This window comes from Chiloscyllium punctatum, chromosome 12, assembly GCF_047496795.1.
Source record: "Chiloscyllium punctatum isolate Juve2018m chromosome 12, sChiPun1.3, whole genome shotgun sequence".
NCBI classification, from domain to species: Eukaryota; Metazoa; Chordata; class Chondrichthyes; order Orectolobiformes; family Hemiscylliidae; genus Chiloscyllium; species Chiloscyllium punctatum.
Window position 1 is genome coordinate 6,600,573 of NC_092750.1, and position 25,662 is coordinate 6,626,234.

Below are 25,662 nucleotides of genomic sequence, written 5' to 3' on the forward strand. Positions count from 1 at the left end.
TATCTGGATTCCTCCCAGTGCTATGAGCTAGTGAGTGCAGGAATAGGAGGATAGAGCAGATGAATGCATGGCTGAGGAGCTGGTGTATTGGAGAAGGATTCACATTTTTGGATCATTGGAATCTCTTTTGGGGTAGAAGTAACCTGTACAAGAAGGACAGATTGCACCTAAATTGGAAGGGGACTAATATACTGGCAGGGAAATTTGCTAGAACTGCTTGGGAGGATTTAAACTGGTAAGGTGGGGGGTGGGGTGGGGGTGGGACCCAGGGAGATAGTGAGGAAAGAGATCGATCTGAGACGGGTACAGCTGAGAACAGAAGTGAGTCAAACAGTCAGGGCAGGCAGGGACAAGGTAGGACTAATAAAGTGAACTGCATTTATTTCAATGCAAGGGGCCTAACAGGGAAGGCAGATGAACTCAGGGCATGGTTAGGAACATGGGACTGGGATATCATAGCAATTACAGAGACATGGCTGAGGGATGGGCAGGACTGGCAGTTTAATGTTCCAGGATACAAATGCTACAGGAAGGATAGAAAGGGAGGCAAGAGTGGAGGGGGAGTGGCATTTTTGATAAGGGATAGCATTACGGCTGTGCTGAGGGAGGATATTCTCGGAAATACATCCAGGGAAGTTATTTGGATGGAACTGAGAAATAAGAAAGGGATGATCATCTTATTGGGATTTTATTATAGACCCCCTAATAGTCAGAGGGAAATTGAGAAGCAAACTTGTGAGGAGATCTCAGCTATCAGTAAGGATAATAGGGTAGTTATGGCAGGGGATTTTAACTTTACAAACATCGACTGGGACTGCCATATTGTTAAAGGTTTAGATGGAGAGGAATTTCTTCAGTGTGTACAAGATAATTTTCTGATTCAGTATGTGGATGTACCTACTAGAGAAGGTGCAAAACTTGACCTACTCTTGGGAAATAAGGCAGGGCAGGTGACTGAGGTGTCATTTGGGGAGTACTTTGGGGCCAGCGACCAGAATTCTATTAGTTTTAAAATAGTGATGGAAAAGGATAGACCAGATCTAAAAGTTGAAGTTCTAAATTGGAGAAAGGCCAACGTTGACGGTATTAGGCAAGAACTTTCTAAAGCTGATTGGAGGCAGATGTTCGCAGGTAAAAGGACATGGGAAGCCTTCAAAAATGAGATAACAAGAATCCAGAGAAAGTATATTCCTGTCAGGGTGAAAGGGAAGGCTGGTAGGTATAGGGAATGCTGGATGACTAAAGAAATTGAGGGTTTGGTTAAGAAAAAGGAAGCATATGTCAGGTATAGTTAGAATAGATCGAGTGAATCCTTTTTTCTGGATTAGTGGTGCTGGAAGAGCACAGCAGTTCAGGCAGCATCCAACGAGCAGCAAAATCGACGTTTCGGGACAAAAGCCCTGATGAAGGGCTTTTGCCCCGAAACGTCGATTTTGCTGCTCGTTGGATGCTGCCTGAACTGCTGTGCTCTTCCAGCACCACTAATCCAGAATTTGGCTCCCAGCATCTGCAGTCATTGTTTTTACCTCGAGTGAATCCTTAGAAGAGTATAAAGGAAGTAAGAGTATATTTAAGAGGGAAATCAGGAGGGCAAAATGGGGACATGAGATAGCTTTGGCAAATAGAATTAAGGAGAATCCAAAGGGTTTTTACAAATATATTAAGGACAAAAGGGTAACTAGGGAGAGAATAGGGCCCCTCAAAGATCAGCAAGGCAGCCTTTGTGTGGAGCCACAGGAGATGGGGGAGATACTAAATTAATATTTTGCATCAGTATTTACTGTGGAAAAGGATATGGAAGATATAGACTGTAGGGAAATAGATGGTGACATCTTGCAAAATGTCCAGATTACAGAGGAGGAAGTGCTGGATGTCTTGAAATGGTTAAAGGTGGATGAATCCCCAGGACCTGATCAGGTATACCCGAGAACTCAGTGAGAAGCTAGAGAAGTGATTGCTGGGCCTCTTGCTGAGATATTTGTATCATTGATAGTCACAGGTGAGGTGCTGGAAGACTGGAGGTTGGCAAACGTGGTGCCACTGTTTAAGAAGGGCGGTAAAGACAAGCCAGGGAACTATAGACTGGTGAGCCTGACCTCGGTGGTGGGCAAGTTGTTGGAGGGAATCCTGAGGGACAGGATGTACATGTATTTGGAAAGGCAAGGACTGATTAGGGATAGTCAACATGGCTTTGTGCGTGGGAAATCATGTCGCACAAACTTGATTGAGTATTTTGAAGAAGTAACAAAGAAGATTGATGAGGGCAGAGCAGTAGATGTGATCTATATGGACTTCAGTAAGGCGTTCGACAAGGTTCCCCATAGCAGACTGATTAGCAAGGTTAGATCTCATGGAATAAAGAGAGAACTCGCCATTTGGATACACAACTGGCTCAAAGGTAGAAGACAGAGGGTGGTGGCGGAGGGTTGTTTTTCAGACTGGAGGCCTGTGACCATTGGAGTGTCACAAGGATCGGTGCTGGGCCCTCTATTTTTTGTCATTTACATAAATGATTTGGATGTGAGCATAAGAGGTACAGTTAGTAAGTTTGCAGATGACACCAAAATTGGAGGTGTTAGTGGACAGCGAAGAGGGTTACCTCAGATTACAATAGGATCTGGACCAGATGGGCCAATGGACTGAGAGGTGGCAGATGGAGTTTAATTCAGATAAATGCGAGATGCTGCATTTTGGGAAAGCAAATCTTAGCAGGACTTATACACTTAATGGTAAGGTCCTAGGGAGTGTTGCTGAACAAAGAGACCTTGGAGTGCAGGTTCATAGCTCCTTGAAAGTAGAGTCGCAGGTAGATAGGATAGTGAAGAAGGTGTTTGGTATGCTTTCCTCTATTGGTCAGAGTATTGAGTACAGGAGTTGTGAGGTCATGTTGCGGCTGTACAGGACATTGGTTAGGCCACTGTTGGAATATTTGCATGCAATTCTGGTCTCCTTCCTATCGGAAAGATATTGTGAAACTTGAAAGGGTTCAGAAAAGATTTACAAGGATGTTGCCAGGGCTGGAGGGTTTGAGCTATAAGGAGAGGCTTAACAGGCTGGGGCTGTTTTCCCTGGAGTGTCGGAGGCTGAGGGGTGACCTTATAGCGGTTTACAAAGTTATGAGGGGCATGGATAGGATAAATAGACGAAGTCTTTTCCCTGGGGTGGGGGAGTCCAGAGCTAGAGGGCATAGGTTTAGGGTGAGAGGGGAAAGATATAAAAGAGACGTAAGGGGCAACTATCTCATGCAGAGGGGGGTACGTATGTGGAATGAGCTGCCAGAGGATATGATGGAGGGATGCGGGGTGGGTGGGAGTCGGGGGTGTGGTTAGATGGATAACTCTTCCCTCTTTCTACCTCAGCGATCATGAGAGCAAAGCAGTGACCCCAGACTCCGCACTGACTGGGGATCTGTGTCACTCAGTTACTTATTTGTACATCCAGCTAAAGCCTTGGGTGGAGGAAGGGGACGATGGTGAAGACAGAAAGGAGGGGAACCAGAGGCAGGAAGGGAAGGCCAGTGTATTGTATTAGATTCCACATATTAAGGGGTGTAATTGACTCAATCCTATAAACATGAAACAGGTATGTTCGGCAGTGTGAACAAACTCAACTTCCAATAGGATTCTTAAAGGGCAGTGCTGAGAGGATGGTTCCCCACGTGGGAATGTCCAGGACCAGAGGGTACAGTCTCAGAATAAAGGGGCACCAATTTCAGACTGAGATGGGGAGGAATTTCTTCTTTCAGAGGATTGTGAGCCTTTGGAACTCAGACAGCTGTGGGGACAGAGTGCTTGTGTATATTTAAGGCTGAGATCGATAGATTCCTGATTGATCAGGGAATCGAGGGGAACAGCAGGAATGTTGGATCGGCCATGATCCTAGTGAATGGTAGAGCAGACATAAGGGGCTGAATGGCCTTCTCTTATCGTCAAATAATGGTCTTATGGTCTTAAATGTTTTCCCAATCTGATTATTGGGCTGAACCATTCTCACCGGCTCTGAAAGAGGAATTTTACCTTCATTTAGAGACATAGAGTCCTACAACATGGAGACAGGCCCTTTGGCTCAAACTGGTCCATACCTGACCAAAATGTCCATACCTGACCAAACTGGTCCATACCTGACCAAAATGTCCATACCTGACCAAACTGGTCCATACCTGACCAAACTGGTCCATCCACGCCATTTAACCCCATTTCCTTGCACTTAGCCCGTATCCTTCTAATGTTAATGTTAAATTTCTCCATTGTGACAAGAAATGCCACATTTTTAAAAACTATGAGTAAAGATTAAAGTTTGTTTCTGTTACTTCAGTTTCCACTGAAATTTCTTATGTTTCTACTTTGAAATCTCAATCTTAAAAGTGAAGGGATTCAATAGATGTTAACCTCCTGGTTTGCCATCTATGAGAATTCTTCCATTTCATTGGCTGTTTGTTTTGCACTAGTGACTGTGTTGAGACACGAGAACTGCATCACAGACATTGCAATGTTTACTGAGATCAGGACCAGTGTTCCAGCCTCTGGCCGCACTCTCCATCCCCTTGTGTTTTGATGCACCTTGCTTTACATTGAAGTTGATTTGCATGCTATTTCACGGCTGAATTTCTCATTCCTCTTCTAGGGGTTTAGCGATGATAATACACGCTGCAGGAGAACACAGCGGCCGCTATCAAGGAGTTGCTGGGACGATGTCAAAGCATGCCTTGTTTGTATTTGCACATGATCACAGTAAGTACCATCATGGCCACACACCCCCACTCCCTCCCCACCCCCTTTCCCCAGGATAACCATCCATCGGTACAGCGTTCACCCCATCTTTTGGTGGCTCCCAATTAATTCCTTAGTCTTTGTCCATATTGGGCTTTGTAACAAGAGCACGAAGTACTGGAGAAACTTAGCAGGTCTGGCAGCATCTGTGGGGAGAGAAAGCAGAATTAGTGTTTCGTATCCAGGGACCCTCCTTCAGGAACACTTTGGGCTTTGTGGGGAGAGGGACTGGTGAAGGGCGTAATGATAATGTCACTAGCTGTGTAACCCTGAATTCCAACCAAATGCCACAGGGTGAGTGTGTGTATATGTGTATGTGTGTATGGGTGTGTGTGTGTGTGTCTATGTGCCTGTGTGTGTATGTACTGGTGTCTGTGCATGTGTCTGTATGTGTATCCATGTGTGTCTGTGTGTGTGTCCATGTGTGCGTCTCTCTGTGTGCCTATGTGTATGTACTTGTGTCTGTGTGTGTGTGCACATGTGTCTCTCTGTCTCTGTGTGTCTGTATGTGTGCCCGTGTGTGTGAGACTGTATGTGTGTCCATGTGTGTCTGTGTGAATGTGTGTGTGTGTCCCATCTTAACAAAGTGGAATAAAAAGTGAGGTTAATGGTTAAAATGAAACGAAGAAGTGGAGACGTGAAACAGTCATTGCTGGTGGAACTTGGCAGGTCTGGCAGCATTTGCATGAAGAAAGTGGAGTTAATGTTTCAAGTCTGGTGTGGGTGGTGTAGTGGTTCACTGGTTAGCACTGCTGCCTCACAGCACCAGGGATCTGGGCTGGAAAACCACTGGACAGCACAAGGACATAGGAATCAAGAGCAGAAATTGGCCAGTCAGCACCTCGTGCCTGCTCCTTGATTTGATGGAGACAAAAAAAAGCTGCAGATGCTGGAATCCAAGGTAGACAGGCAGGAGGCTGGAAGAACACAGCAGGCCAGGCAGCATCAGGAGGGACAGGCAGGAGGCTGGAAGAACACAGTAAGCCAGGAAGCAGCAGGAGGCTGGAAGAACACAGCAGTCCAGGCAGCATCAGGAGGGACAGGCAGGAGGCTGGAAGAACACAGTAAGCCAGGCAGCAGCAGGAGGCTGGAAGAACACAGCAGGCCAGGCAGCATGAGGAGGGACAGGCAGGAGGCTGGAAGAACACAGCAGTCTAGGCAGCAGCAGGAGGCTGGAAGAACACAGCAGTCTAGGCAGCAGCAGGAGGGACAGGCAGGAGGCTGGAAGAACACAGCAAGCCAGGCAGCAGCAGGAGGGACAGGCAGGAGGCTGGAAGAACACAGCAAGCCAGGCAGCAGCAGGAGGCTGGAAGAACACAGCAGGCCAGGCAGCATGAGGAGGGACAGGCAGGAGGCTGGAAGAACACAGCAGTCTAGGCAGCAGCAGGAGGCTGGAAGAACACAGCAGTCTAGGCAGCAGCAGGAGGGACAGGCAGGAGGCTGGAAGAACACAGCAAGCCAGGCAGCAGCAGGAGGTGGAGAAGTCAAGGTTTCGGGTGTAACCCTTCTTCAGGTCTGGGGGGTGGGTGTAAGGGGACCTGCAGATAAAGGGATGGTGGGGGTGCAGGGTGGTGAAATGGGGATAAATTGAGACAGGTAGAGGGTACGACTTGGTTGGCCAATGGGAGGAATGAATCCGGTTGGTGGCTGGGAGGAGTGGGTGGGGAGCGGGAGGGGCTGGGAAGGGAGGCTATATAAAATTGGAGAACTCAATATTGACTCCAGGCTCGCTGTGTTCTTCCAGCCTCCTGGTTGTCTACTTTTGTTTGATAAGCAAAGACCATGACCCTCTGCAAAGGTGTCTGGCGTAAGCATTCACATAGGAGTGGGAGGGGATCTGATGACCCATTTGTGAACTAACTTGCTGTGGGACCTGCCAATAAGCGGTGGTCCCCCATGGGCACAGAAACAGGAGAGATTAGCCTGAATATCTGTACCTTGGCTGTGAGCAATTGAGTAAATTGACATTAGCCTCCCAGAGAGAAGGTGCATGTGTGGGCACTCTTGAGGGGGGGAAGCAGCACTTTGGATGGAAGGGGGTTCCTTGAAGTGGCTCATGTTAGCTCCAGCTTGCCCAGCTCAATGAGGTTTTGAGAAATTGCTATTTCCAACCCATGCCTTTCAGAACATGGAGGGCCTTCTGACTTCCCAGCCACTGCATGGACACTTTGAATGATTTAGATTTTAGAACAGTATAGCAAGGTACAGACCTTTCAACCCTCAATGTTGTGCCAACCTTTTATCCTACTCTAAGATCAAACCAACCTACATACCCTTCATTTTACTATCTTCCATGTGCCGAATCAAGAGTCGCTTAAATGTCCCTAATGTATCTGACTCTGCTACCACCGCTGGCAGTGAATTCCACACACCCACCACTCTCTGTGTAAAGAACCGATCGCTGACATCTCCCCTAAACCTACCTCTAATCACCTTAAAATTCAGGCCCCCCTCGTGATAGAGAGAGAACCTGCACAGTTACCGCATTTGCTGTTTGAATTCATGTATCACTGGACGTCGGAGTGCATCTGGGAAAATTAACAAACAGTGAAATTCACAACTAACCTTGGAGGAACTGTTGGGTGAAGTTCACAGCACAGAATCAGTTAATTGTTGTTTTAAGTCTGTCCAAGAGAAAGGCTACAGTAGTGAGTACAGTGGGTTCTTTCTTGATTATATGTTTTTGGAGATATGTCTCTTGATTAAACTTAAAATATAAGCCATAGCTATTAACTTAACCTGGGGCAGTGTTTGTAGAGGAATAAAACAGTGTTATTTTCTGGGTCTGTAGATTGTGAAGGAGCAAAAATGGCTTTTGCAGTGATATGTGTTGCTGGAAAAGCGCAGCAGGTCAGGCAGCATCCAAGGAGCAGGAGAATCAACGTTTCGGGCATCAGCTCTTGCCTGAAACGTCGATTCTCCTGCTCCTTGGATGCTGCCTGACCTGCTGCGCTTTTCCAGCAACACATTTTCAGCTCTGATCTTCAGCATCTGCAGTCCTCACTTTCTCCTTTGCAGTGATATGTACTTCTTGTCAGATGTGGGAGTTTAAAGAGAATTTAAGGGTTACTGCAGATTATATCTGCCATAAAAAGCTGTTGGATGTGAATCTTATCAGATCAAGTGGATCGGTTGGAGAGACAGATAGAAGCGATGAGGAATTTGCAACAGCAACAGTATGTGATGGATGTCAGTTATAGGAAGGGGGAAAAGTCTCAGATACAGTCACAGATGGGTTAACTCCAGGAAGGGTAAGAGAGGTAGGCAGCTAGAGCAGGAGTCTTTTGTGGATATACCCATTTCAAACAGGTATGCTGTTTTGGAAAATGCAGGGGGTGATGGTTTCTCAGGGGAACGTAGCACGAACAGCCAAGTTTCTGGTATTGAGACTGGCTCTAATGCAACGAGGGGTACATCGGCTTCCAAGAGATCAATTGTGTTAGGGGATTCTGTAGTCCGAGGAACAGACAGACGTTTCTGTGGCCAGCAGAGAAAAAGCAGAATGGTGTGTTGTTTCCCTGGTGCCAGGATCAAGGATGTCTCAGAGAGGGTGCAGAATGTTCTCACGGGGGATAGGGGCCAGCAGGAGGTCATTGTCCACATTGGAACCAACGACATTGGAAGGGAAAAGGTTGAGATTCTGAATGGAGATTAGAGAGTTAGGCAGAAATTTAAAAAGGAGGTCCACAAGGGTAGTAATATCTGGATTACTCCCAGTGCTACGAGCTAGTGAGGGCAGGAATAGGAGGATAGAGCAGATGAATACATGGCTGAGGAGCTGGTTTATCGGAGAAGGATTCACATTTTTGGATCATTGGAATCTCTTTTGGGGTAGAAGTGAACTGTGCAAGAAGGATGGATTGCACCTAAATTGGAAGGGGACTAATATACTGGCAGGGAAATTTGCTATAACTGCTTGGGAGAATTTAAACTGGTAAGGTGGTGGTGGGGGGGGGGGGGGGGGGGGGGGGTGGGGGTGGGACCCAGGGAGATAGTGAGGAAAGAGATTGATCTGAGACAGGTACAGCTGAGAACAGAAGTGAGTCAAACAGTCAGGGCAGGCAGGGACAAGGTAGGACTAATAAATTGAACTGCATTTATTTCCATGCAAGGGGCCTAACAGGGAAGGCAGATGAACTCAGGGCATGGTTAGGAACATGGGACTGGGATATCATAGCAATTACAGAGACATGGCTGAGGGATGGGCAGGACTGGCAGCTTAATGTTCCAGGATACAAATGCTACAGGAAGGATAGAAAGGGAGGCAAGAGAGGAGGGGGAGTGGCATTTTTGATAAGGGATAGCATTACAGCTGTGCTGAGGGAGGATATTCCAAGGAATACATCCAGGGAAGTTATTTGGGTGGAATTGAGAAATAAGAAAGGGATGATCACCTTATTGGGATTTTATTATAGACCCCCTAATAGTCAGAGAGAAATTGAGAAACAAACTTGTAAGGAGGTCTCAGCTATCTGTAAGGATAATAGGGTAGTTATGGTAGAGGATTTTAACTTTCCAAACATCGACTGGGACTGCCATTGTGTTAAAGGTTTCGATGAGGAATTTCTTAAGTGTGTACAAGACAATTTTCTGATTCAGTATGTGGATGTATCTACTAGAGAAGGTGCAAAACTTGACCTACTCTTGGGAAATAAGGCAGTTCAGGTGACTGAGGTGTCAGTGGGGGAGCACTTTGGGGCCAGTGACCATAATTCTATTAGATTTAAAATAGTGATGGAAAAGGATAGACCACATCTAAAAGTTGAAGTTCCAAATTGGAGAAAGGCCAATTTTGACTGCATTAGGCAAGAACTTTCAAAAGCTGATTGGGGGCAGATGTTCGCAGGTAAAGGGACGGCTGGAAAATGGGGAGCCTTCAGAAATGAGATAACAAGAATCCAGAGAAAGTAAAGTTCTGTCAGGGTGAAAGGGAAGGCTGGTAGGTATAGGGAATGCTGGATGACGAAAGAAATTGAGGGCTTGGTTAAGAAAAAGGAGGAAGAATGTGTCAGGTATAGACAGGATAGATCGAGTGAATCCTTAGCAGAGTATAAAGGCAGTAGGAGTATACTTAAGAGGGAAATCAGGAGGGCAAAACGGGGTTATGAGATACCTTTGGCAAATAGATTTAAGGAGAATCCAAAGGGTTTTTACAAATATATTAAGGACAAAAGGGTAACTAGGGAGAGAATAGGGCCCCTCAAAGATCAGCAAGGCGGCCTTTGTGTGGAGCTACAGAAAATGGGGGAGATACTAAATGAATATTTTGCATCAGTATTTACTGTGGAAAAGGATATGGAAGATATAGATTGTAGGAAAATAGCTGGTGGCATCTTGCAAAATGTCCAGATTACAGAGGAGGAAGTGCTGCATGATACAAAGATAGGTGGAGTTGTGGACAGTGAGGAGGGCTGTTGTCGGCTGCAGAGGGACTTAGATATGATGCAGAGCTGGGCTGAGGAGTGGCAGATGGAGTTCAACCCTGTCAAGTGTGAGGTTGTCCATTTTGGAAGAACAAATAAGAATGCGGAATACAGGGTTAATGGTAGGGTTCTTGGTCAGGTGGAGGAACAGAGGGATCTTGGGGTCTATGTACATAGATCTTTGAAGGTTGCCACTCAGGTGGATAGAGTTTGTAAGAAGGCCTATGGAGTATTATCGTTCATTAGCAGAGGGATTGAATTCAAGAGTCGTGAGGTGATGTTGCAGCTGTACAGGACTTTGGTTAGGCCACATTTGGAGTACTGTGTGCAGTTCTGGTCGCCTCACTTTAGGAAAGATGTGGAAGCTTTGGAGAGGGTGCAGAGAAGATTTACCAGGATGTTGCCTGGAATGGAGAGTAGGTCGTACGAGGATAGGTTGAGAGTTCTCGGCCTTTTCTCGTTGGAACGGCGAAGGATGAGGGGTGACTTGATAGAGGTTTATAAGATGATCAGAGGAATAGATAGAGTAGACAGTCAGAAACTTTTTCCCCGGGTACAACAGAGTGTTACAAGGGGACATAAATTTAAGGTGAAGGGTGGAAGGTATAGGGGAGATGTCAGGGGTGGGTTCTTTACCCAGAGAGTGGTGGGGGCATGGAATGCGCTGCCCGTGGGAGTGGTAGAGTCAGATTCATTGGCGACCTTTAAGCGGCATTTGGATAGGTACATGAATGGGTGCTTAATCTAGGATAGAAGTTCGGCACAACATCGTGGGCCGAAGGGCCTGTTCTGTGCTGTATTGTTCTATGTTCTATGTTCTATGTCTTGAAACGGTGAAAAGTGGATAAATCCTCAGGACCTGATCAGGTGTACCCGAGAACTCTGTGGGAAGCCAGAGAAGTGATTGCTACTGCTTCTTGCTGAGATATTTGTATCATGGATAGTCACAGGTGAGGTGCCGGAAGACTGGAGGTTGGCAAACGTGGTGCCACTATTTAAGAAGGGTGGTAAAGACAAGCCAGGGAACTATAGACCTAACCTCGGTGGTGGGCAAGTTGTTGGAGGGAATCCTGAGGGACAGGATGTACATGTATTTGGAAAGGCAAGGACTGATTAGGGATAGTCAACATGCCTTTGTGCGTGAGAAATCATGTCTCACAAATTTGATTTGAGTATTTTGAAGAAGTAACAAAGAGGATTGATGAGGGCAGAACAGTAGATGTGATCTATATGGACTTCAGTAAGGCGTTCGACAAGGTTCCCCATGGGACACTGATTAGCAAGGTTAGATCTCATGGAATAAAGAGAGAACTCACCCTTTGGATACAGAACTGGCTCAAAGGTAGAAGACAGTGGGTGGTGGTGGAGGGTTGTTTTTCAGACTTGAGGCCTGTGACCAGTGGAGTGCCACAAGGATCGGTCCTGGGTCCTCTATTTTTCATCATTTACATAAATGATTTAGATGCGAACATAAGAGGTACAGTTAGTAAGTTTGCAGATGACACCAAAATTGGAAGTGTAGTGGACAGTGAAGAGGGTTACCTCAGATTACAGCAGGATCTGGACCAGATGGGCCAATGGACTGAGAAATGGCAGATGGAGTTTAATTCAGATAACTGCGAGGTGCTGTATTTTGGGAAAGCAAATCGTAGCAGGACGTATGCAATTAATGGTAAGGTCCTTGGGAGTGTTGCTGAACAAAGAGACCTTGGAGTGCAGGTTCATAGCTCCTTGAAAGTGGAGTCGCAAGTAAATAGAATAGTGAAGAAGGCGTTTGGTATGCTTTCCTTTATTGGTCAGAGTATTGAGTACAGGAGTTGTGAGGTCATAGTGTGGCTGTACAGGACATTGGTTAGGCTACTGTTGGAACATTGCGTGCAATTCTGGTCTTCTTCCTATCGGAAGGATGTTGTGAAACTTGAAAGGGTTCAGAAAAGATTTACAAGGATGTTGCCAGGGTTGAAGGATCTGAGCTACAGGGAGAGGCTGAACAGGCTGGGGCTGTTTTCTCTGGAGCGTCGGAGGCTGAGGTGTGACCTTATAGAGGTTTACAAAATTATGAGGTCCATTGTTAGGATAAATAGGCAAAGTCTTTTCCCTGGGGTGGGGGAGTCTAGAACTAGAGGGCATAGGTTTAGGGTGAGAGGGGAAAGATATAAACGAGACCTAAGGGGCAACATTTTCACACAGAGGGTGGTACGTGTGTGGAATGAGCTGCCAGAGGATGTGGTGGGGGCTGGTACAATTACAACATTTAAGAGGCATTTGGATGGCTATATGAATAGGAAGGGTTTGGAGGGATATGGGCCGGATGCTGGCAGGTGGGACTAGATTGGGTTGGGATATCTGGTCGTCATGGACAGGTTGGACCGAAGGGTCTGTTTACCTGCTGTACATCTTTATGACTCTATGATTCTATGATAGCCATTGCAGCCATGGGGAAAAGCCTATGTCTATCAACTTTACCTATGCCTCTCATCATCCTGTACAAGTCTGTCAAGTCACCTGTCATCCTTCGCCTCAATGAGAAAAGCCCTCGCTCCCCCAACCTTTCTTCATAAGACATGCCCCTCCAGTCCAGGCAGCATCCTGGTAAATTTCCTCTGCACCCTCTCAAAAACTTCCACATTTTTTCCTTTAATGAGGCAACAAGAACTGAATACAATATTCCAAGTGTGGTCTAACTGGTGCGTGATAGAGCTGCAGTGTAACCTTGTGGCTCTTAAACTCAGTCCCCTTGAGTTGAATGAAACCTAACACACAATACTCATTCTTAACAACCCTATCAACTTGGGCAGCAACTTTGAGGGATCTATGGAGATGGATCCCAAGATCCCTCTGTTCCTCCACACTACCAATAATCCTGCCTTGAACCCTGTGTTCTGTACTCGATGGGCTGAATGGCATATTTCAGTTCCTATATCTTATGGGCTTATGGAGACCAAACAGACCCATATACTCTTGTTCCCTTATAAGCACCATTAAACTGTTGCTACCCCTGTGTCACTTCTGTCTTCCATGTATTGTATAGTTTTACAGTTCAGATGGGTTGTGTCATTGCTAATTCATTCTGAAAAGGGTCCTTCAACAAAGACATGTTAAGAATCCACTGAAGCAATGAACCTAATCTGCCTGGAAACAGTTGCCAGGAATTTACTGGAAAACACTCTGTAAAGCCTCATTCATAAGATTACACCAAGTATGGAGAGACCAGAGAAGCTAAATTTGTACATCTTAGAACAGAGAATAATTAGTACCACTCATTCACACACTGTTATTCCAGAATTCTTTAAATCTCTGCCTTTCAAGTGCACATCTGATTTTCTTTCGAAAACTCCATTTGAAAGTGCTTTCAGGCAGCACTTAGCACATCATAACAACTCAATCAGTTTAAAATCTAAATCTCCTTACCTCCCATCTTGTTCTTGTGTAATTTTTATAATTAAAATGCTGGTATCTCTCGTTCATTGGAATGTATAAAGACTGTTCTTTTGGAAGATGGATTTGCTTGTATAAAACTTAACTGCTACATTTTTTTTTGGTACCAGCAATTTTTGCAGAGAGTAAAAAGGTTATGTTCTGAGGTGGAATTGTCTGCTGGGCCCCGCTCATTTGAGGTTAGACAAAAGACTCTAACCCGACTTTGTTCCAAACTTGGCAGAGGCATTCTGTTTTTTGCCTCAGTAACAGTCTGCCAGCCAACGTGTACATAACTTGAAGCGCGGTTCCAGGTTAATGATGGGTTTTGGAGAACAGAGGCCAAAAGGAATTAATCCCTCTTAGAAAGTGACCTATGAAAGGATTCAGATATACAATTACCCACACAACCTATCCCCCTCCGCCCCCAACTCCCTGTCCATTTATGGAATTGTATAGCGCAGCAGGGGGACATTCAGTTCATCACAACAATTCTAGCTCCTTGAAAGATCTATCCAATTAGTCCCATTTCTCTGCTCTTTTCCCACATGCAGTCCTGGAAATGTTTCCTTTTCAAATGTATATCTCTCATAAGATGTAGCAGCAGAAGTAGGCCATTCAGCCTGTCACGTCTGCCCCGGTATTCAATCAGACCATGGCTGATTTGCTAAACAAATTCGGGAGACCTAGTGGCACTTTTGATAGACTGTTTATCCAGACCCAGGTAATGTTCTGGGGACCTGGGTCCAAATCCAGAATTCTGCAGGTGGTAGAATTTGAATTCAAGAGTCTCATGACCATGAATCCATTGTTAGGGAATAACCTATGTGGTTCTCTAATGTCCTTTAGGGAAGGAAACTGCCATGCTTACCTGGTCGGGCCTACATGTGACTCCAGACCCACTGCCCTCTGGTATGGGTCTGCCTAGCCAGTGATACCCTTATCCTGTGAATGAATAAGAAAAAAGAATCATCAGTTCCACTTTCCTGCCTTTTCCATAGCCCATTGATACCCTTACAGACTTAATGACAATAGCAATTGGAACCAGGTGGATCCTATTGATGATGAGGTCATTGATTGGGGTTGTTAACCTGGACCAATCAGGAAGCCTTGGCTGATTAACTATAAACAGGGGATTTAGAATCTCCTCAGTTCAGGGACTGACTCTGAGCTGGCTGTTTGCAGCCAGTGTGTACTGTGCACAAGTAAATAAAGGGTGACAGGATACTAACGTCTGTGCAGTTATTACAATGACCCCAACCTCAACGGCCCTCTGTTGTAAAGAATTCCACAGATTCACTCCCCTCTGAGAGAAGAAGTTCCTTCCCATCTCTGTCTTAAACAGGCAACTCGTTGCCCTAACGTGATGCTATCTGGTTGTAGACTTTCCCTCGAGGGGACATAACCTTTCTACATCCACCCTGTCGCATCCTGAGAGTCATAGAGATGTACAGCACAGAAACAGACCCTTCAATCCAACTCGTCCATGCTCAACAGATATCCCAACCCAATCTAGTCCCACCTGCCAGCACCCAGCCCATTTCCCTCCAAACTCTTCCTATTCAAATACCCATCCAGATGCCTTTTAAATGTTGCAATTGCACTAGCCTCCACCACTTCCTCTGGCAGCTCATTCCATACACGTACCACCCTCTGCATGAAAAGATTGCTCCTTAAGTCTCTTTTGTATTTTTCCCCCTCACCCTAAACCTATGCCCTCTAGTTCTGGACTCCCCCACCCCAGGGAAGACACTTTTCCTATTTATCCTATCCATGCCCCTCATGACTTTATAAACCTCTGTAAGGTCCCCCTCATCCTCCAACACTCCAGGGAAAACAGCCCCAGCCTATTCAGCCTCTCCCTGTGGCTCAAACCCTCCAACCCTGGCAACATCCTTGTAAATCTTTTCTGAACCCTTTCAAGTTTCACAACATTCTTCCTATAGGAAGGAGACCAGAATTGCATGCAATATTCCAAAAGTGGCCTAACCAATGTCCTGTACAGTTGCAACATGACCTCCCAAATCCTGTACTCAATACTCTGACCAATAAAGGAAAGCATACCAAACACCTTCTTCTATCCTATCTACCTGCTACCTTAAAGAATCTGTATGTTTCAACCAGTTTAGTCTTCCTCCATGTGCACTCCCCTGTCAGGAGATGAAGTTGACCAAACCTGTACATGTGATAGCCTCACACCACCCCCTGCTGCTCACACTTACACAGAGCCTCCCCAGAACATCTCCCAAGACCCTCGACAACCCCAATTTGATAAACAAGACATGGCTACCATTTAGGAATTCTTTTCTCCTTCCCTTGACCAGTAAACTTCCAGCTTCCTCAGTGTTCTGAGGAAGGGTCACTCAACCTGAAACATGAACTCTGATTCCTCTCCGCATATGCTGCTGTACCTGCTGAGCTTTTCTAGCTACTTCTGTTTATGTGACTTTCAGCTTCCCTGTTTTCAACTCACCAAACCATCACCCAAATTAACCTGCCCTTTTCCAGGACTCCTGAGAATCTTTCTACAGGGTTGCCACATATTTGGTTGAACCCCATAAGATGATATGCTCCAATTCTCTGAAAGTTATCATTGAATTTACATCCGCACCCTTTTCAGGATCGGGTAACATATATATAGATGATGGAAGAAAGTGAGGACTGCAGATGCTGGAGATCAGAGTCGAGAGTGTGGTGCTGGAAAAGCACAGCAGGTCAGGCAGCATCCAAGGAGCAGGAGAATTGATATTTCAGGCATGAGCACTTCAAGATGATGACCTAGTGGTGTCATCATTTGACTATTAATGTAAAGATCCAATCAATGTTCTGGATGTGTGGGTTCAAATCCTACTGTGGAACTTTATTTCAATAAAAATATGGAATTAGGAGTCTCATGAAGCCATTGCTGATTGCTGGGTGAGAAACCTGTTTGGTTCATTAATGCATTTTTAGGAGTAAAACTGCCATCCTTACCTGGTCTGGGCTACAAGTGACTCCAGATCCTCAGCAGTGCGGTTGACTTCTAATTGCCCTCAGTGAGTTTTGAGAAGATTTGTAGCTCAGGTTGAGGTTCTGGGTGTAGGTTTGCTCGCTGTGCTGGAAGGTTCATTTTCAGGTGTTTCATCACCCTACTAGGTAACATCTTCAGTGAGCCTCTGGACAAAGCACTGCTGGTGTTTCCTGCTTTCTATTTATATGTTTGGGTTTCCTTGGGCTGGTGACGTCATTTCCTGTGGTGACATCATTTCCTGTGGTGATGTCATTTCATGTTCTCTTTCTCAGGGGGTGGTAAATGGGATCCAAGTGTTTGTTGATAGAGTTCTGGTTGGAATACCATGCTTCTAGGAATTCTCGTGCGTGTATCTGTTTGGCTTTTTCTAAGATGGGTGTGTTGCCCCAGTCGAAGTGGTGTCCTTCCTTATCTGTATGTAAGGGTATGAGTGAGAGAGGGTCATGTCGTTTTGTGGCTAGTTGATGTTCATGTATCCTGGTGGCTAGTTTTCTGCCTGTTTGTCCAATGTAGTGTTTGTTACAGTTCTTGCACAGCATTTTGTAAATGACATGAGAGTCAGAGATGTACAGCATGGAAACAGACCCTTCGGTCCAACCTGTCTATGCCGACCAGATATCCCAACCCAATCTAGTCCCACCTGCCAGCACTCAGCCCATATCCTTCCAAACCCTTTCTATTCATATACCCATCCAAATGCCTCTTAAATGTTGCCTGTACCACTTCCTCTGGCAGCTCATTCCATACACGTACCACCCTCTGCATGAAAAAGTTGCCCTTAGGTCTCTTTTATATCTTTCCCCTCTCACCCTAAACTTATGCCCTCTAGTTCTGGATTCCCCAACCTCAGGGAAAAGACTTTGCCTATTTATTCTATCCATGCCCCTCATAATTTTGTAAACTTCTATAAGGTCACCCCTCAGCCTCCGACGCTCCAGGGAAAACAGTCCCAGCCTGTTCAGCCTCTCCCTGTAGCTCAGTTCCTCCAACCCTGGCAACATCCTTGTAAATCTTTTCTGAACCCTTTCAAGTTTCACAACATCTTTCCAATAGGAGGGAGACCAGAATTGCATGCAATATTCCAACAGTGGCCTAACCAATGTCCTGTACAGCCGCAACATGACCTCCCAACTCCTCTGACCAATAAAGGAAAGCACACCAAACACCTTCTTCACTATCCTATTTACCTACCACTCCACTTTCAAGGAGCTATGAACCTGCACTCCAAGGTTCAGCAACATTCCCTTGGACCTTACCATTAAGTGTATAAGTCCTGCTAAGATTTGCTTTCCCAAAATGCAGCACCTCACATTTATCTGAATTAAACTCCATCTGCCACTTCTCAGCCCATTGGCCCATCTGGTCCAGATCCTGTTTTAATCTGAGGTAACCCTCTTCACTGTCCTCTACACCTCCAATTTTGGTGTCATGAGCAAACTTAATAACTGTACCCCTTATGCTCACATTCAAATCATTTATGTAAATGACAAAATGTCGAGGGCCCAGCACCGATCCTTGTGGCACTGTCTGTGTAGGGTCTTTCAAGTTCATTAGCAGCTGTTTTAGTGTGTTAGTGGGTTTGTGGGTTACCATGATGCCGAGGGGTCCGAGTAATTTGGCAGTTATGTCCGAGATGTCTTTGATGTTGGGGGTGTGTGGCTAGGGTTTCTGGACGCGTTTTGTCTGCTTGTTTGGGTCTGTTGCTGAGAAATCGGTGAACTGTGTTCATTGGGTACCCATTCTTTTTGAATACACGGTATAGGTGATTTGCCTCTGCCCTGTGTAGTTCCTCTGTGCTGCAGTGTGTGGTGACTTGTTGAAATAATGTTCTGATGCAGCTTCGTATGTTACCTAGTATGGTGACGAAATGTCTGAAAATGAGCCTTCCAGCTCAGCGAGCAAGCCTACTTGCCCTCTTGACATTTTGAATACTGGCTTAGCCAGTGATGCCTACAATCTGCGAATGATTTGAAAAAGAAATTGTAGAAAAATAGTTCTTTCCTATCTCTCACTCTGACATAGACACTTACACCATGTTGGTAGTGGATGTAATTTTGAAACAATCTCCAGCTGGCCTCCGTACCTTGTGACATGAATCTGACTTCCTGTCAGCTCTTGGTTAACTCCAGTCTCCAGAGCCATCCAAATATCCCTGCAGAATTGGCGTGAATCTCACCGAGTAACACCTTGAAAGAATTTATTTCCAATTTAGTTTGAACACTTATTTTTCATAAAAATATTGAAGGTGGTGGGAGGTCAGTTTTAAAGACTGATTTTGATGGAAACATTAAATATTCTAAAAGGGGTTTTATCAGGGCGGATGTAGACAGGGTTATGCCTGACATGGTGTAATCCAGAATTTGGGGTCACTGTTTCAAAATAAGTTGGAAGGGTTTGGAGGGATATGGGCTGGGTGCTGGCAGGTGGGACTTGATTGGGTTGTGCTATCTGGTTGGCATGGACAAATTAGACCGAAGGGTCTGTTTCTGTGCTGTACATCTCCATGACTCTATGATTCTATGACTAAGTTAAAGCAGAGATAAGGACTTTTTTGGTAGTGACCCTACCTCTAAGCCAGGAGGTTTAAGTTCAAAGAAAAAGTGAGGTCTGCAGATGCTGGCGATCAGAGTTGAAAAGTGTGGTGCTGGAAAAGCACAGCAGGTCAGGCAGCATCCGAGGAGCAGAAAATCAACGTTTCAGGCATAAGTCCTTCCTGATGAAGCGCTTATGCCTGAAACGTCCACTCTCCTGCTCCTCAGTTGCTGCCTGACCTACTGTGCTTTTCCAGCACCACACTGTTCAATTCAAATCTAAGTTCAAGTCCAACCTGCTCCAGAGGTGTGTAAAAACATATCTGAACAAGTTGATACGGAAAGTATCTTAAAACAGACATAAAGTGAAATGTTTTTCCATCAGAGGGTCATGTGTGATGGAAACAGAGCTTTTGAATATTTTTAAAGAAGTGTTGGATATTTGGATAGATTCTTATTAAGTGAGGGGTGTGAAAGGTTGTATAAGAGAGGAGTTAATGTGGATTTGTGTTTGCAGTCAGATCAGCCATGATCTTATTGAATGATGGATCGATGGGCTGAATGGCCTCATTTGTGATTTTTTTTCACATTACGTCCCCTGGGATATGACCAACAAAGTGCGTCTGCTGTAGCCTGACCTGGGAGCTGGGTGTAAGGGACAGAGAAGCACTCCTTAATGTTATGGCGCTAATATTTGTCACTCTAACCAACTTCACCAAAAACAGATTCATATAAAACAAAGGATTGCAAATGCTGGAAATCCAAAGCAAGAAAATAAAGAATTGCTGGAGAAACTCAGCAGGTCTGGCAGCATCTGTGGAAGAGAGAGAGAGAGAGAAACAGAGCTGGTGTTTCAAGTTCAGTGACCCTTCTTCAGAACTGGTCTTTTTGCACCAAAATGGGTAGCCTGGTTATTACCATGTTACCGTTTGTGGGAGCTTCCTGGGCTGTATTTCCTCTGTGATGAGAGTGATCTCCCTTTAATGATTTTGGAACATTTTGGGATGAACGGGGGCTGAGAAAGGCGCTACAGAAATGAATGGGTATCAAGTGGGCTCGTACGTTCCTGAGGTGACAGTGCTTTTGTTTTAATTTATTGAAGGAATGCAGCTTTCCTTGTCTCCCATTCCCTAATTGCCCTTGAGGAGGCAGTAGTGAGCTGCCTTCTTGAACCACTTCACTCCATTGGAACTCTTGAACTTTGTACTGCAAGTGCTGTATTAAATTTGCACATTTTTCTTCCTGAGTGTCGCTTGATTGAAGTAATTAGACACGACGTGAAGTGTTTTGTGAATGTTTATTTTAGGATCATGCTGAACCATTGCATAGGCACAAGTTAATTCTTCCAGTATCTTCACATTCAGTGGTTGTGAGGGACCGGTTGGGAGGGAGCTGGAGGTGTAGCGATAGCAGATTATTGATCCACTGACCAATCTGGTTACCTTGGAGTCTGAAGGATCACCCAGGTGGACTCTTCTGCCTCCGTCCCTCCCTCCCTCCGAGACTACCCGCCCAAACAAGAGTGAACTGTGTACCCTCCTGGTCTGTAACACCTCACTGAGGGTTGGTTAGAGCACCCCATTCATTTGTACCTTTCCTATAAGCCGTTGTCTTTGCTTCCACCACCACTCCCCCAACCTCACACAGTTGGCCACGGGCAGAGTGAAGGCAGGCGCATGTATGTGTCCAGTTTCAGAGACTACGTCCGGGACTCCCTGCAGCACTTCGACATGATGACGAACCGTTTCCCGAACCTAAAGGTCTTCATTTTTGCACACGCCATGGTAAGTGAACAGAATAACAAACAATTCAGGCTCAGCAATCAGAAGCACAAATTCAACATGTGGGGTGGAGTCCCAGAGACCTACAGCACACGGAAAGGCCCTTCGGCCCATTCAGTCCGTGCTGGTCAAAACTTGTGATGTGGAGGTGCCGGTGTTGGACTGGGATGGACAAAGTCAGAAGTCACACAACGCCAGGTTATATTCCAACAGGTTTATTTTCACTTCACCTGATAAAGGAGCAGTGCTTCAAAAGCTTGTGATTTCAAGTGAACCTGTTGGACTATAACCTGGTGTCATGGGACCTCTGACTTGGTCAGAAATAACCACCGAGCGACACTAATCCCATTTCCCAGCACTTGGCCCATAGACTTGGCATTTTAAGTGCACATCTAAATCCTCCTTCAAGGTGATGAAGGTCTCTGCCTGTCCCACCCTTCCAAGGCAGTGAGTTCCAGATCCCATGCACGATCCCTGCTCATTCATCCCTCCATCAGGGAAGGTGACTGTATTATTGCTGGGCTTGTTAATCTGCAGATCCAGGTAATGTCCTGGGCACCTGGGTTCAAATCCCGCCATGGCAAATGGTAGAATTTGAACTTAGTAAAATCTCGAACTAAGAGTCTAATGATGTCCTTTAGGGAAGGAAATCTACCATCCTTACTTGGTCTGGCCTACATGTGACTCGAAACTCACAGCAACATGGTTGACTCTTTGCCACCCACTGGGCAATTGATGCTGGCTCAGCCAGCGCCGCCCACATCCTGTGAATGAATTAAAAAAAGGAAAAGTTCCCTCCTATCTCTAGCCAGAAGGGATACGCCCGAAATGTTGACTTCTCCGCTGTCCGGCTTGCTGTGTTCTTCCAGCTTCCTGTTTGTCTACTTCATAATTTTATACATCTCAGTTGAGTCCTGCATCAGTCTCCTCTGATCCAAGGGAAACAAGCCCAGTCTGTCCAATCTCTTTTCATAACTGGAACCGTCCAGCCCAGGCAACATCCTGGATGAGGAGCACGGCAGGCCAGACAGCATCTGAAGAGCAGGAGAGTCAACGTTTTGGGCATTAGCCTTTCACCCCCCTCCCTGATGAAGGGCTCATGCCCGAAACGTCGATTCTCCTGCTCCTCGGATGCTGCCTGACCTGATGTGCTTTTCCAGCGCCACACTCTCGATTTTGATCTCCAGCATCTGCAGTCTTCACTTTCTCCCAACAGCATGCGGAGCAAAGGTGGAGGGATGATGGCGGCAGAAGAGTCTGGATGGGGGGAGAGGGGCATTGGTTGGTGTGAATTGGAGTATTGGAGCTGTAAATGGGAATGGAAGTTAGTAAAGAGATATAGGTTAGCATTGAGGGTTCAGGTGACATTGGAGCAAGATTGTGCTGTGTAAAGGTGTAAGGATCTGAAAGGGTTAATCATGAAACGTACTTAATGCACTGCCCACTGTGATCATACTGTATGTGTTCACGAGAAAAACTGCTTAGGATTTCTGGGGAGCAAGTCATGCCTGAACCTGATCAAACTCTCTGGAACGCATTTCAGGTCAACGTAACCCGTAACTAGTCACTAACTTGTCATAAACACTTTCGTGTTGAGCACAAGAGCTGGTTTTAGGCTGTACTGCCCATTGATACATATGACATTGCCAAAGTTGGTGGTGCTGAAACCCATCCTCAGTATTAACTCTTTCAGACTCTTAAACCCTTGTACAACAGACTGTGAATGTAGATGGGGCATGGGGAGTGGGTGCAGCGGGAGGGAGTGTGGCAGGCACGTGGGAGTTGAGGGGTGCACTCTGTTCTTCCACTTTAATCTTTTCATTTCACAGCTGTGACAAAGTGCCATCGTACTGAGGCGAGCCTTACCCACAGACTGCCTCCATGTCTACCTGACAGGCCCTGTGCCCGCTTACCATCTCAATACCCAACATGGGGAGGTCCCAGGGCTCATGCTGAGATTAAATAGTGTTCTTGTGTCTGTTGATGAATCCACTATTTAAAAAAAAACTCTCATTGGCAAAAACTCGTTTACTACCTTTAGTTTCCTCTAATCTCATAAAGAAAAACAGGCACTTCGTTTTTATTCGTGCAGAAGATGAGAGCATTGCTGTCTAGGTCAGCATTTATTACCCATCCCTAATTGCCCCAGAGGGCAGTTAAGAGTCAACCACATTGCTGTGGGTCTGGAGTCACATTTAGGCCAGACTAGGTAAGGATGGCATTTCCTTCCCTGAAGGATATTAGTGAACCAGATGGATTTTCCTAACAATCACCTATCATCATTAGACTCTTAATTCCAGATATTTATTGAATTCAAATTCCACCATCTGCCATGGCAAGATTTGAACCTGGGTTTACAGAATGTTATCTGGGTCTCTGGATTAACAATCCAGCAATCAAACCACTAGCCATTGCCTCTCCTGATTTGTGTTCATCGTCCCATTTCAAAGACTTTATAAGCAACTTAATAAAGCTGTCAACTGACAGACATTTTACTGTGAAAATGAAAGGTTGTGAAATCACTGTATTCCGATAACACTAACCCTCAGGCTGATGTCAACAAACGGAACAAAACAGCAAGGACTACCTTTTTAACACAGCAGACACTTTTTACATGACATGGTATTTATATTCCTTGACAACTTCCTGATAATCCAAGTGAGCTAATCCACTTTTTATACATTTTCCTGGCTACTTCCAATACACCCAACGGACATTGGACCTCTCATGAAGGCCATTGAATTCCCACTCCGCTCCAGCCTGGTGAAAATCCAATCAGATTGGAGGAAGCTCTCCATGAGAAGCTAAGAATTGTCTCAATGTATTTTGTTAGTGTTTTTAAAAATTGTGAACTGAGAAAGAGCCGTTTTAAACTCAATGTGTTTGAAAGGGAGCTGCAGTTTTGAAAAACAAGCAAGATGATGTCTATAACAAGCATATCGTAAACAACGGCTTGGACAGAGAGTAGATAATAGAATCCCTATAGTGTGGAAATAGGCTATTAGGCCCAACAAGTCCACACTGACCCTCCATAGAGTAACCCACCCAGACCTACATTTCCCAGTCTAATGCACCTTACCTACACATCCCTGGACATTATGGGTAATTTAGCATGGCCAATTCATCTAACCTGCACATCTTTGGACTGTGGGAGGAAACTGGAGCACCCGAGGCTGGAATCAAATCTGCGACCCTGGTGCTGACCACTGAGCCACTGTGCCACCCAATAGTAATTGAAGGTTGAACCACAGAAGTTAAGAAGACCAAGTAGTTAATTGGTCTGTGGGTTAGTAAGTAAAATAAGGTCACTATAGTCTTGCCAGGCCATAGCGCTTCTCTCTCATTTGAGAGAGAGATGACCAATGGAGATTTAACCTGAGGGTCACCACACCTCAGGTGAAGGGAAAGATTGAGAAGGAGAGTCCTTCATGGTAACTTTTGGTTCAATTCTGGTCTATCCGAAGGATGTTGTGAAACTTGAAAGAGTTCAGAAAAGATTTATAAGGATGTTGCCAGGGTTGGAGGATTTCAGCTATAGGGAGAGGCTGAATAGGCTGGGGCTGTTTTCCCTGGAGCATCGGAGGCTGAGGGGTGACCTTATAGAGGCTTATAAAATCATGAGGGGCATGGATAGGATGAAGAATCAAAGTCTTTCCCCAGGAGAACTACAGTCCAAAACTGGAGGGCATAGGTTTAAGGTGAGAGGGAAAAGATTTAAAAGGGACCTAAGGGGCAGTTTTTTCACATAGAGGGTGGTGTATGTATGGAATGAGCTGCCAGAGGAAGTGGTGAAGGCTGGTACAATTACACCATTTGAAAGCCATCTGGATGGGTATATGTATAGGAAAAGTTTAAAGAGATATGGGTCACATGCTGGCATATGAGACTAGATTAATTTAGGATATCTGGTTAGCATGGGCGAGTTGGACCAAAGGGTATGTTTCCATGCTGTACACCTCTATGACTCTATAACAGCAGCTGGCATGGGAATTGTTGGCATCATTCTGTATCATAAATCAGCCATTCAGGCAACTGAGCTAACCAATCCCCAACTAGCAACCAGTTATTGACGAGAGAGACCTGACAACAACTGTGTGATTGTTCTCAGGTAACTGAGCAGTTTGGAGCCCGGAACAAATTACAGGGAGAGGGAGAGAGAAAGAGAGCGCGAGAAGGACACAAATGTGTTCAGTTCTTCCCCAGCACGGGAGAAGTCTCTCTGTTCTGTGCAGTCAAAACCCACCGTAAAACTAAAGAACACCACTCAGAGAATTTTTATGAGTGAACTGGTCACCTTTTATGCCTTACCAACCTGTGACAGCATCTGGAGAAATGTGACTGAAGTCTGTTGCCGGCCAGCAGATGAGTCATAAGGATCATCTCAACAGCAAAACCTGGGAACAATGATTAATGAACATCCTTTCCAGTTCCTCCCCTCTGCCCATAACCTATTTTACTCTGTCTGTTTGTCTGTGTAAGGGGAAGTTTACAAGGGGATTACTAGTTGTTATAGTAATTAGAAATGGGGAGGTGATGGGCTAGTGGTATAATTGCTAGAATATTAATCCAGAAACTCAGTTAAGGAGGACCTGGGTTCAAATCCCACCTTGGCAGATGGTGGAATTTGAATTCAATTGAAAAACAAAAGCATGAAACCATTGTTAGAAAAACCCATCTGGCTCACTAATGTCCTTCAGGGAAGGAAATCTATCATCCTCACCTTATCTGACC

General features: G+C 45.4%; 1 protein-coding gene across 1 annotated transcript in view; it reads left to right on the forward strand.

The window, feature by feature from the left end:
• The window catches only part of LOC140483464 (monoglyceride lipase-like), a 71,077-nt gene that overhangs the window by 13,122 nt on the left and 32,293 nt on the right, over positions 1–25,662 (forward strand). Inside the window, exons 2-3 of the mRNA XM_072581660.1 lie at positions 4,624–4,730; positions 20,798–20,934. Coding sequence (XP_072437761.1) covers positions 4,634–4,730; positions 20,798–20,934 — 234 coding nt within the window. The 5' untranslated portion in view covers positions 4,624–4,633. The remainder of the gene's footprint in view (positions 1–4,623; positions 4,731–20,797; positions 20,935–25,662) is intronic.